This window comes from Lissotriton helveticus, chromosome 9 (assembly GCF_964261635.1).
Source record: "Lissotriton helveticus chromosome 9, aLisHel1.1, whole genome shotgun sequence".
Lineage (NCBI taxonomy): Eukaryota > Metazoa > Chordata > Amphibia > Caudata > Salamandridae > Lissotriton > Lissotriton helveticus.
In genome coordinates, this window is record NC_136070.1 from 349,635,818 (window position 1) to 349,649,333 (window position 13,516).

The window sequence follows — 13,516 nt, forward strand, 5'->3', positions numbered from 1 at the left end:
AACCTGTCTGTTAACAGGCAGATCAGAAAAACGTCTTTTCTATTCATGAGGTCCCTCTCCCTCAACCTCAGACTTTGCCAATCTTGTTTCTGAGGAACTGGTATACATCTATTTCGGTCTACCTATAGGCATTTTGGAGACCGCTTATGTGGGCAGAAAACACTGCACTATGTACCAGTATCAGTGCTAAAGGCTCGGATTGTGCCACAGTTAGGTACTCTCTTGCGTCTTTTAGAGCTATGGAAAGGTTGAGATTTCACTTTCAAAAGGCATTAAACGGCATATGGTAATGGCCAAGTTGAGTTAATACATTTTTCGGAGTCACATGTATCTAGAGGCTATCTGTAAAGTAGACACACATGCTACTCCCAATATATGAACTACAAAAACTCCTTGGATAGGAGCCTCAAATCGGATGCTCATTTGGCCATTACCATTTGAAAAATATCTGTGGTTAGTCCAAGACGAATCTTCCCTTCATAATAACATTCTTAAATCTCCACATTAGCCTTGAGGAAAAGAAATGGATTTAGCTTGAAGTAGATCATATTTGCTGTAGTGGCTCTTGTACTGCCGCTCCTTAGACATGCTTCTTACTACCAGCTCACCATCCCCTTCAAGCATCTCTTGGGTATAGGCTGAACCAAATGACTACAGTATAGAGAAAGATGACACTGGTAGAGGAAGCTGGCTGTTGCTCATGCACAATGGACTCACCTTTATAACATTCAATATGCTGCGAAATACATTTTCCAGGCTCTGGGACTACCAGCCAAGACATCATAGGGGACTGGAGCAATGGCTATTAAGAGCTAGCCACACAAGAATCACATTGGTAAGTAATGTTCATTTTCAACTGTGTGCATGTTCATCTCGTCACCATTTAAAGAACACAATCTAAAACATCTGTCCTTCTCAAAGTAACATCACGATAAGTGCTATGATAATCCTTGCTATGTGTTGCTGTTTTGGTGTGTGATAAAACAAAATAAATACATTAAAAAAATAATAATAAAGTACACACAGAACCACACTTACCACACACTTTGCGGATTTCAAGCCCTAGCCGCTCTTTGAAAATACTTGCAGATTTATGCAGCTCCTTTAAACGTTCCTTATTGGCCCTTTTGTTTGCTAATATGGCTGCAAGAAAAATAAAATGTTTAAAAAGCATAGCCTCTAAATAAACAAATCCAGAATGCACCATCGCCCAAATTGAGAGACAGGCAGCAAATTCCACAACAGAAATCTGAGATATGAGCAACACTGGGGAAGCTGAAAAAATATACAGTTTTACTCTACTCCACACACGTAAGATATCAATGGATTTGGGATGGAGCATCCCTTAAAGGAAACTAATCTTAACCAAGTTTAACGTCTTCAATCCATTAGGGCGATACAACTACAGCCCCAGTCTGTGTTTTGAGAGGTTAGAGCTGGGCTGCTCCAGGGGTTTTTTTTGTACTGCGATAGGGAATAAAATCCTAAATATAGTAGTTCAGAGGGAAATCTCATGGCGCTGTTCTCTTCTTCAACACCAGGACACTTTAAAGAAGAAGACATCAGTATACTTGCAGGACAAACTTAAATGACAAACATGTAACATCACAGTGACATCAGCAGCATTTCAGGGTGACTTTATAGGGAATTCCATATTCCCCACCAAGATCATGAAGGGACAATGGAGGCTGTCCTTGACAAGGGGAGAGGCTGAAAGCTATTATCACTACTTCCAGTCCTCACCCAAGACCTCCCCCCTTACTAATTACCTTTATAGGAGACAGACTTTATTCTCCATCATCTTTCTCCACAGGAAGACACATCATAGCTTTTCAGTATCCAACTATTCAAGAAGCGAGATCAAATCCTGCTGTCTCCTTACTTCAACCAGCTTATCAGATAATTACACTGGCCAAGCATCAGACTACTGCTCTGAAAAGCTCTGTTGGTACCTATAGGGACAGGAATGGCCGAGAGCCAGAACTCATGTTCCTCTGAAACCTTAAAGGTCAGATATGATCATGCACCTCACCTTACTCCCCACATTCAGACCTAGACCACAGAAATTCTCAGTGGCATCCTCACCCCAGACACAACCTCATACACATTCCACTAACCATCGTGTACCATCAAACAACTTGTGGTCACTGCAAGCTCTACAGTACTTTGCTGTGTGTTGGTGAGGTTTTCCATTGATGGTTACCAAAGGCTACAGCATCCATCATGTTAACGACGCAACAGTAAGATCTCCTGGACCTGCAAGCACAGGGGTGTGGAATTTATTAAAATATCTACTTGTCCACTGGGCAGGTTGCTTCATAAATCTACTTATCCTGTAACAAAATCCACTTGTCCCTTTGGTGCCATGTTGTGCGGCGACAAATTATGGTAGCAATCATTATATAAGAGCGCTTATATAGCCTCTCTGATTATGCCAGGGCTCATACCATAGTAGTGTTTGAATACTAGCAATCCCTTTATGTTGCTACGTTTTCACAGATCTACATCCTGAGACTGAAGGTAGGGGTAAACAATAGTTCCAGGGTTGGAATGTCCTTTTGAGTCTGTGCAAACCTACTAACTTGCATGTGTTAAGAGTTTTCAACAACTCTTCCCTAATCTTTTCCAATACTGAGAAATGTTGGAAATGTACTCCTGACAATGATGTAAACCTTCTTTCAGAGTGGCAAAAAAAGTGGTTGGAGGGAAAATAAACTAGCAAACACTCAGGTTTTCGCATGAGCAAATCTACACATGCATATTTGCTCATACTAAAATGCAGTTCACAAATATTTTCTAGGAGTACTATTTCTTGCCCTTCTGCTGTATATTCTTGCGAATTCACGAAAGCCATTTAGCTGCCCTTAATGCAAGGACATATACCAATGGTGTACTTTTGATATTTTCTTTAATAATTGGGGCCCCAATTTGGTCTGGCGTTAACCATGACCGTTTGTGTTTATTAAAACTCTCTGTATCGGCTGGCTTCACGGTGAGTGACAGCATTCTGCTCTTTCACAAGGAGCATATCGGCACACAAAGTAGTTTTGTTCAGTGCCAGTAACTGATGTGGCAGTGTGTGCTTTTTTGAGACCAAAAACAATGCTTGCTTTTGCCAATGTTTGTTATAATGGTGAGGGTCTGGCAGCTCTCACAATCATAAGGTTTTACAAAAACCATGGCAAAACAAGTCACGCATTGCCAAAACTAAAAAGCTGACCTCCATTTCAGACCTACTGGCTTTGCTGATGCTTGTTTATTTTTATGTTTCCCAAAATCCTATTGAAACTGGTTACACTGATTTTCTAATATGAATATTTTGGGGGAAAACTAGCATGCATCAACACATTTTACTAAATGATGCTGCAAAGAAATGGTAACTGAAATGTTACAGTAGTTTGGCAAAAAAATGTTGTTCCTACTTTCATTTTTTAGGAACATTTTATATTGAAATCAAAGAATCATTAATCAAGCTTCTGCAAATATTTGTATATGAGAGAGCATTCTGGGAGCATTATGCATAGCCTCATATTGCTAAATTTTGAAACCGTGTGTCCACATTTTTATACTGGAACCTCTGTCAGTAGTGCAGTCAGAACTTACATTTACTGAAAGCGCTCAGCCTAATAATAAAGGCTCTCAATTAATGAACCATAATACAAGTTTGAACAGCATTAACATATGCACACAAATATTACCTTAACTGTAAGCAGTGCTCTTCCCTGATCCTTAATGTGGTGCTGCAAACTGGCATCCAAAGGGTTTGTGCTGCAGGGCGATGGGCCTGCTTGTCCCAAGGACAAAATGCACATTAAAACTTGTTGCCCTTGACCCCAAACAATATGTCCTGGGCGTCGGGCTATAGGAATTCCACATCCCTGCAAGCAAGTGAGACAGCGCCTTGGAGCTCCAAACATGATACCACTCACTCTCTTTAACTCAGTCCACCACATTCCATCTCATCTTCAGGCCTCTCAGGCAGCAAAAGACTCAAATGGCAAATTCGAAGATCTCATCTACATGACTCTCCTAGACAACACAAACTCAAAAAACAAAACATACCCGTCACAACCTCAACAACACACTTAAAGTAGTAAAACACATCAACTAAGCAACATACTCCAAAGGACACATCCTTGATCTAGTCTTATCACCAACAATTCAAAGCAAAACACATGTACCTTGGGATTGGACCAACCAACTCGCCATTCCCATCATCCAGCTCATCGTCTAACTAACAGAGGTCAACCCTAAGTAGAAACACCAGACCCTTCAAAGACTTCTTCATCAACATCCTACAGCATGAACTGATCTCTCGCACCGCCAACTCCTCACTTCAAGTCAATATATCCCAACGCTCAACAAAAACACAAATCGAAACTTTGAGCACCATGGTACTCCACAGAAAGGAAAAAAAGGGAATGTAAACCAAACCACGATTACTTCACATTGTAGGGACAGGTCTTCTTGGCAACAGGGGCAGGATCTTTTAAGTGTATAGGAATGGCCTATCATCTCCAAAATCAAACACAGATGCCAACTGGGAGTCTAGAGTAGCTGCAGAAAAATAATATCCAGCAGGAAGGAAAGAACTGGGACCAGAAAAACCTTCAGGCTATCCAGGCCTAGCAGCAAGGCAAAAACCAATAAGAAAAGCATGCAGGAACTGGAGGAGGCGGCGAATCCAATGAGTCCAGTGAGCGACCAGTCAAACAAGCACAATTGTGATGTAATCGACTCAAAACGGACTCCCGTTTTATAGCGACAAACAGGATATGACAAAATTCAGGAAGTGGTTTGGCCATCTTAGAATGGAAGATAAATTAATGAGAAACGCTCAAATCCATAGGATTAATATATTTGGAGTGAACCACTAAAGAATACCATTGTAATATTTGTAGCCGAAAACATGATTAGAGTGCTTAAAAATGAGGTGGAATTAGATTCCTCCTTCATGTGGTGTTTTAAAACCGACATGCAGTCGCCCCATAGTTCCTTGCGTGTGCAAACTGAGTTGCCACCGCGTCCTAGACTACAAGCTTGTAAAGGAACAGTAGGAGGTTTCAGAGAATGGAAGGCACATTGGAGCCTACGCCACACCATGGTGCATACGAGATAAGGGTAGAACCCTTACACTTACTACTGAAGTCCCTCTGTATAACACACAGACAACGCATACTAATAAAAGCAGAATGGTCCTAAAGACAATCAAGCACAGCATCAAAACCCTGTCTGACCCTATTATTCTATGGTGCAAAGACAAGTGGGGTCATTAACCTCTTCTTCAGTGAAATATATTGTCAGCGAATTGGCAAACCTCTATCTCTTCTCTTAGCATCCTGAAAAGGTCATCCTTCCAAACCCCATCTTACAGAAATACTTCACCCGTTCCAAGACACCTCCTATGAAGATGTCTTAACTTTATTCATCAAAGCTCTCTGGCAGGCAGAGTGGCAGCCTAGCAATTAAGCCATTCTTCTAACATCTCACTAGTGTGTTTAAGCTTCATTTTTACAAAGGACACTTGGACACACCAGAAGCCAAAAGAGTGGTCAGCACCAGAACACTACAAAACAATCTGAAGGCTCAGGAATGGTGCAGTCTCAGAGTCCCACATCTGGAACAAGCATCACGTCTTCTGCGCTGATCCTCCATACCAGATCCCTCAAGTAACTTGCCTCCTTCTCACACTCTTATCACTATTTGATCAGTTATACCCTGGACACATCAGCCTTAGGCATCCTATACATGTCGCCTCAGGGCAGTCTCAAGTCTTCATTGAGCAGTACTGATACACTCACAATGCCTTGCCCCTGCTTGGGGACTAAAAAAAAAAAAAAAAAAAAAAACACACACGCTTTAAAGTGTTCTTCTCATTCCCTGTTTTGAATAAAGGATTTGGGTTGTTTAACCCAATCTTTGGCTCCTTGTCCCACTATCTGCCACAATGTTTTTGAGTCCTTCTTAAGTGAGGCCTCTAGACAATCCTGGATAGATTGTTTCAACATTACTTTGGCCAATTTGATGGTCTCCCTATACGCTGCTCTAGATTCCCTGATAGCAGCCCTATTACCCGACTTTACAAAGTTACTCCTCGCATCCCTACAGATAGCAGAGAACCACTCCTGGGATTTTGGGTTCTTGACAGCCGGTTTGAAATGCTTTATTAAGTAATCTTTAAGGTTCAAAAATAGGTGTCCATGTCCCTTAAGGTTGGAATCTGGGCAATCCCAGTTCTATAGCATCTTCCCCATGTGGATAGCCACTGTATCATAGATCAGAGGATTATCTCCTTAATGGAAGAAAATGTGTTCCATTTGACGTTCCTTTGATTATTGGCCACTGCTAAAGTATTCCCACTAGATATTGGGCCTCCACCAATGTATGAGACAGAAGGTTACATACTGTTAATATCAAAGGGGCGTGGTCGCTGTTGAGATTATGCCGGACGCTCTTATCCACCATATTTCGCAAATGAGGAGATCCGAGATAATATATTCTATGGAGCTGGAATAGTTGCATCTATGAAATGTTGGGGAAGGTCTTAGATTCGAAACAGAACGACCATTACAAGCATGTAATTCATGGGTAATAATAGCAAGGTCCAACATTTGCAAGGCAGCACTAGACAGATTGCTCTTGGGGGAGGGGGGAAGAACATTAGTTCGGTAATATTCCATGCTGCATCCTACTCTATACACAAGACTTGTGCAATATAACTAGGCTCGAAAATTCAATTTAAATCCCCCACAATGATGACTTTATGGGAGGCTGCATACAAGTATAATGTTGTGTCCACTAAGGAAATAATTCTCAATTCTTCCTGCCCACCTGTACTTCTATTGCAGATGTTAATTAACAGAAAGGGAGTCGTAGTGGATTGCGTCATGACAAGCCTCTGCCAATTTGGAGAAGAAAGTGACAACTCTGCAATGAAACACTTAAGTGTAATGTTCACCCATGTTAATTAACCGCCTGCTACTCTCCCTGCAGACAAACTAATTGCAGGTATGAAATACCTTTTGTAAACATTCCTTTAAACATTTTTTCACTGCCATTTATCTTGAGAGACAAACCCAATGATGGTTGATAAGCTTCCCCTACTAAGTGTTCAAGTGTTGTCTTAATCCCTGCCACATTCCAATTTAGCAATAATGTTGACATTTGCGGATTAGAATAAATTCCCTGGGGTACTAGTGTAGCATAGGGGACAGTGGAATTACTAGATGGAATAAGATTAGGATAAAAAGTCCTTCAGAACTTGGAGGTTCGTGCAAGTGGGAAGGGGGTATAGACCTTTCCTGGAATACTACCAAAGTGGCTCCCTCAGGTAAAACTCTAAATAACCCTAGGGCCAAGTCACGCTTAGTGGAGATAAGAATATTGAACACTCCTTCACTAGGTGCCAATCCCTTGTCAGGTGTGTCAGCGTTCACAGCCAATATACATCGTGTGCAGTGCTGACACAAGCTGCAGGGTCAGCCTGATCCCTAAAGCCAAATCTGTGGCCTTTACTCGGGCTCTAAGATACTTAAATACACTCTTGGAAGATGATGTGTCTAAAGTCTCCAAATTGTGCTGGGAAGAGATTCAATGTAGTGAAAGAAGGAGGGCAAAGGAAGGAAGAACCAGAATAGTTGCTGTTAGGAACCTCCATTCAGATAGTGGTACAATCACATTGTGGTTCCCCTTCCCAGGCAAGCACTCATTGAAAGAATCTGTTGCTTTGGTGTCTGAATCAAATGACCTATCTTATCTGAGCGAGAAACCATCCATCAGGTTCTCAATCCCTACTCTGGGCCAGGACACCGGTTTCCCTTATTTATCGCAGTTACCCGACCCAGGATTGTGAAATGAAACATTAAGTGTTAGGGTGGGATGTAACCCAATCTATTCATCCCACCCATACTGGCCAGGGTTCAGGGTAATAGTGGTCTCTGCCCCTGCCCCCTGAAAGTTCAATGCTCCCTACTGCATATAGTTATGGATTGTGTCTTATCTTCCAAATAGAATTACGTTTTTAAGACCTCTGTTTTTTTAAATATGATGTTCTTCATAGGAAGAAAGCTGTGAAGCGGTTTCAGAAATGCATTACTTAGATGTGGCAGTTGGAATGGCTCAGTTTTTACGGTCTGTCAAACAGAGTTTTAATGATGAACTGTAGTGGGTAGGGGGTGTTTGGTTGTTAGGATGGGGCCCTTTTGATGATTTTATCTAGGGCTGGGCGTAGTTTTCGAAGTAGCGCTTCACGAAGCTACGCAAAGTGCACTTCGCACTACACGAGCTACGCACAGCACTACGCGAACTGCGTAGTAGCATGTTCGCACTGTGCAAGATGCCGTTTTGAATGACTGCACAGTGCGGAAAAGCATCCGGCACTGTGCAATCATTGAAAACGGCATCTTGCACAGTGAGAACAGTAGTTTTCTGCGACTCGAGATTTTTAGTCGAGCGGCAGCTTTCTCAACGCGGACTGGTAGTTTATCATCGCGAGCGGTCGCGAGCATACGCAACCACTCGCAATGAGGAACCTGACCTCCCCGCGTTGAGAATCTCGCCGGGAGGTTTATTTTCCACGCTCGCGATCAGCAACATCAAGAACAAGGAAAAAGTCTCACCTGGATGTCATTTTGCTTGCTCGCGGTCGCCAACTTGACGTTGAGGACCGCGAGCAAGCAAAAAATGACCGCTGCAATACGCTACGCGTGTTTGCACTGTGCTACGTGCAGTTCAGGTAGTGTGAAGTAGCGCAAACTACGCGAGCGTAGCGTAATGCTTTGCCCAGGCCTAATTTTGTCAATTGAGTTTTAGAATGCTTTATGGACACTTGTCTAAATAAACTTGTTTTTCTACCTTAACCTAAAGCGCCAAACAATATCTGTGACCTAGTTGTTATATTCTAGTAAGGAAGGGACTCGTTTTGCTTTATTAACAGAGGGGTGATGGAGTTGAACCCTTTGGTTTAGCCAGACCCTGAAGGAATAAATCCCCGGGCAGTCAACCATTCTCATTCAGGCATTCAAGGAGTGCAAACTGATTGGCAGTAAAAATTTGTAACTGGGTTGGGATAGAGTCCTTACTATGAAAGTTATTCCTATATGTGTAGTGAAGATGGTGGTAGTACTAGCCAAAGGCTAACCGCTTTATGCCACACTTCTGCTTATTAATTTGACAGTGTTTTTAAAGAAGAACTTTAACTAGACTTAGATACCTATAGTTTTTTTCATGCAGTCACCGTCTAGGTTTTTCTCTAGCTGGCCCATCGAACTTGCCCTACAAACCATTAAAAAGTTGTGGGCATTTGAAAAGGAAATGCCCAATTTAGAGTATAAATAATGCAAAACCTTGTTCCTAAGCTGTTGAAATGATTCTTCTGCATGCTGGGGGGTGGAAAATCATGAGACATTATAGCTACATGAATCATTGACCAGCATGGGGGTTTGCAAACACTCACCAATGGGGACAGAAGTAATTTTAAAGTGGCAGTGAGCAGTTTGCTCAGCAGTAGCTGTTCAACAACAGGGACTAGCACTAGTAGCTTTGGATTTGGGTTCTCGTCAGCAGGAAGTCAGGCCAAGTTCGTCCAAGTGGGACAGCAGACAAAGAGAAAAGTCTGTGGCGAGCACTTGTTTCATTTGGCCTCGCAGGGAGGCAGAACGCAGGGGATAACAGCTAGGCCTTTTGATGGGTGGCGTGTGGAGCCTCACAGGCAGCCCTAGAGTCTGGAATAAGATGCCCGATAGTGGCATCCGCCCAGCGGAGACTGTGCGGAGGGGGCCTGTGATCAGTGGCACTGACATGACAGGCTGCTGGCTGTCGAGAGGGAGTGGTGTGACTTGGAGGCGCAACCCGTGTGAGGAGAGACCCTGTACATGCTTACAGCCCGGTGACGGTGAGGCAGCAGCCTGGGGCCAGAGGTGATCGTGGTGCTACAAACACTGCAAGAGCGGTCCTGTGGCTGAGGAGGAATGCCAATCTGTGGGGGTGTCCACGGCAACTCAAGACCATTGGTGAAAGATTTAAGATTAGCGGCATCGGCGGGGGTGCTTATCCGGTGAAGCGTCATCAGGGCGAGCTAGGAGCAGCAGGTGAGAGAGAGAGTGGGCCTGTGTGATGGGTGCAGTCGGACCAATTTAATCACCCAGGCAAGGTGGGTAAACCTAGGATTGAAATGTGGCTGGTGGGGAACACACGATTTGAGGCATAATGTCATGGTTGGAGACAGAGCGAGAGACTGTGCGGAGGGGGCCTGTGATCAGTGGCACTGACATGACAGGCTGCTGGTTGTCGGGTCCGCGGGGACCGGACACGAATGGGCAGCACTGGATCGGGGTAGTGCCTGGTCCTCAGGGTGGGGGAAGGGCTTTTGTGTTGTGTCATGCGCAGTATAAACTGCACGAACGATGAACTGGGAGCATAATTTCCGCTGAGCTACCCAGCAGTCTGCGCTTTCCAGTGTAGCCAAAGCTGCAGGTTAGGTGAGTTGTGTGTGTGTTATTTTACACACTACAGGTGACAGAATAGTGCTTGGCCGTGGGACACCATTGATAAATTCCTGCACAGTGGCACCCGCAGGAAACTGCCCAGTAGCTGCCTCCCTCAGGAGCCCAGACAAGGCCTTGCAGCGTAATAAAATACGGGAAGCAGCTGAGGGTGGTCCGAAAGTGAAAACATTTCTTCCTGTATTAGTACCACGCTCCTACCTGTCCCAGTACCATCTCGTCTCTATCAGACCCGTCCTCTCCCTTCTGCAATGGGCACCGTTGCAGCCACAAGCATCTTGAAGAACAGCTCCCATCCCTGCCACTGTGACTGTGCCCCACCGCTACCTCCGACCGTGCCCCTTTTTCCTTAGTGGCCTTCTCCCACTATCCCAGTGCCCCTCTCTCCACAGTGCCTTTCTCACCTGCATCTCAGTGCCACTCTGCTTACAGTCCCCTTCCAATCTGTATCACAATGCCCCTCCCTGCAACAACACTCGCTCACTCCTGTTACAGTACCTCTTGGCTCCCTCCCTCACTCTCAGAGCACCCCTCCCCACCATCGCTTTGTATTAAAGCATGCACTGGGCCCTGAGTATCCATACTTTGAGTTTGCACGTGAGACCGTGAATCCCTTCTCAGTCTTGGCCACTCGAACCAGGAAGCTTTCCCAATTACCCCGTAACCAGAAAGGATACACAGGGAATTTCTCAGCTTTGACCTGGAGAAAAATAGCATTGATTCAAAACGTGCGATCAGAGGGGATAGGCTGTGTTGGGCTCTCTGTACCTCCCCACAAGCCTACTGAGATCTATTGCCCCACACCTTCTCTTCACCTCCAAAGACCCATGTCCTGTAAACCCCTGATGAATACTTACAGCCTTATGTCCCTGTTGGAGAGAGATCAGAGTTTTGTCTAGTTGAAGTTTTGACTGTAGCACAGAGGGGTAATGTAGAACATGTACCATGCAGATGACAGAACTATATTATGTGGATAGCTCAGTAAGTTTCTGTTTTTTGTCACAGACGTCCTTTTGTTACTCGCTGATCATAAATTACAATCCTAATATAGCACAGGCGGCACTAAGTTGAATTTTGTGCTTTATTAGTTAAAAAGTATGCATGGAAGCTTGTCTGAATGGAGTTGAATGTCTGACTTAATTTAAAAATAGGTGGCAGTGGGATTTTGCGACTTAAAGTCTGATCATGTAATAGAACTATTTGTTTGAAGCAGGAGAGTGTGGTTCTCCATCAAGGCGTAATCCCAAATGGTATAACTGACACTATTATGTTATCAGGAATACCTATTGTGACATAACAAAACATCTTTTTCTGGCATAAAACTTAACACAGTTAAAGAATCGCTATTGTGTGTCTTGGACAGCACTGCTGTGCATTGATGAGACAGGCCAAGAATGATACACTCCGGACACCTCAACTTTACATAATTAATGACTGTATATTTAATAAAGCAGAGGTGTACTATTTGCTTGCTCTCTCAGTATCTTTTTTTCTTTCTCCCCTTCACACCTCACACCTTCACTTCTCTCCAATCTTACTTCACTTTCTGCCCTACATCTGCGTTCTCTTAATCGCCACATCCCCTCATTAAATGCTTTTCATTGTTCACCTTTCCCTTCCACTCTACTCTCACACGCTCCCCACTGTTTGCTTTTCTTCCCTTGCCTTTCTCCTCTTTTCACTTTTCCTTCTCATCACGTTCCACTCCAATCTTGCATTCCCAAACTCTGCTTCCCACATTTCTCTTCACATTGTCTACTGCATCTATCTTTGCCTTTAGACCTCTCCTCCTCCCTCACTCTCCCTTTTCATTTTTTCCTTCTTGCACATATGTTTATATATACTCCAGGAATCTGTGTTCGATCTAAGGGTCATAAATTGACATCTTGGTGTGGCCACTCAGTCTTTCATCTTTAGATAAAATTAGTGCAATTTAGCTGGATAACATTTTTAATTTGGTGTCAAGGCCCCCTCTAGTGAATATGTGCTTTACAAACATACATGGTGTGTTTCTCCCTCTATCCCTTCCTTTCACATTCTTTTCTTATTTCCTCCTTCTTTCATCCATTACTTATTTATTTCCTTACTCCAGTGCTCCTCTTCCTGCCTGCATTTGTTACTGCCTTCTTTAATGTATTCCTTCCTTCATTTCTTTCTTTTAAAACAGCGCAGTGCAAGCACATTTTCTTTTGTTTTCAAAGCTGCCTCAAGTCCTCAAATGACCTTTCTCTAATTTGAGTTCACTTTTAAGTTTTTGTCATAGGCTTCCGATATGTTATATTATGTTATATTGATTTGTATAGCGCACTAACCACCCAGGAGGGTATCCAGGGATTTGGACAGGTGTGTAGGTGTGAGGTGCCAGAGTTGCTTTTTTGAAGAGCCAGCCCTTCATCTTCTTGCGGAACTCAATAAGGGAGGAGGTGACTCCGATTTGTTGAGGCTTGTGGGTGGAGCCAATAAAGGGAAGTAGGTGGGGCCACTGAAGGGAGTCGGTGGAGCTTGGTAAGTGGGTGTGGCCTCGTTAAAGACTGAGCACCTGCACTTCATATTTTACAAATATAGCACTGGGCCAGAGTAGGGGTACCGGTGGTTGGTCACCCCTCAATCTGGATCCCTGTATTGCCTGGCTTTTGCTCCCTGCTGGCACACCGGGCGGAGGCTAAGCTTGAATCTGCGCCCCTAGTCAGTTTAAAAGTGCTGGGTCCTCAGGGAGCCAAGGAATGGGCCGTGTGCTCGAAGCCGCAAGACTGCTCTGGACCTACCATTTGGCCACAGGTTTGGTTGCCCTCTGCCCCAGCAAATCTGCAATGCTGGGGTAGCATAAAAAGTTGTGGGTCGAGCGTGTGCACAAAAGGCACCAAACCATACAGCTGACGCAAAGGGGGCGCAAGATATATGTATATACATGCATATATAAAACATATATACATCTGCATATCGATATAAATACAAATATAAATGCATGCATGCATACATATATGCATGATAAGTACATTAACATTTGAAAGTCC

General features: G+C 43.8%; 1 protein-coding gene across 1 annotated transcript in view; it reads right to left on the reverse strand.

Moving 5' to 3' along the window:
* SPC25 (SPC25 component of NDC80 kinetochore complex) overlaps positions 1-13,516 on the reverse strand; it is a 61,987-nt gene that overhangs the window by 23,080 nt on the left and 25,391 nt on the right. The window contains exon 5 of the mRNA XM_078660087.1: positions 1,039-1,143. Within this exon, the coding sequence (XP_078516213.1) occupies positions 1,039-1,143 (105 nt within the window). The remainder of the gene's footprint in view (positions 1-1,038; positions 1,144-13,516) is intronic.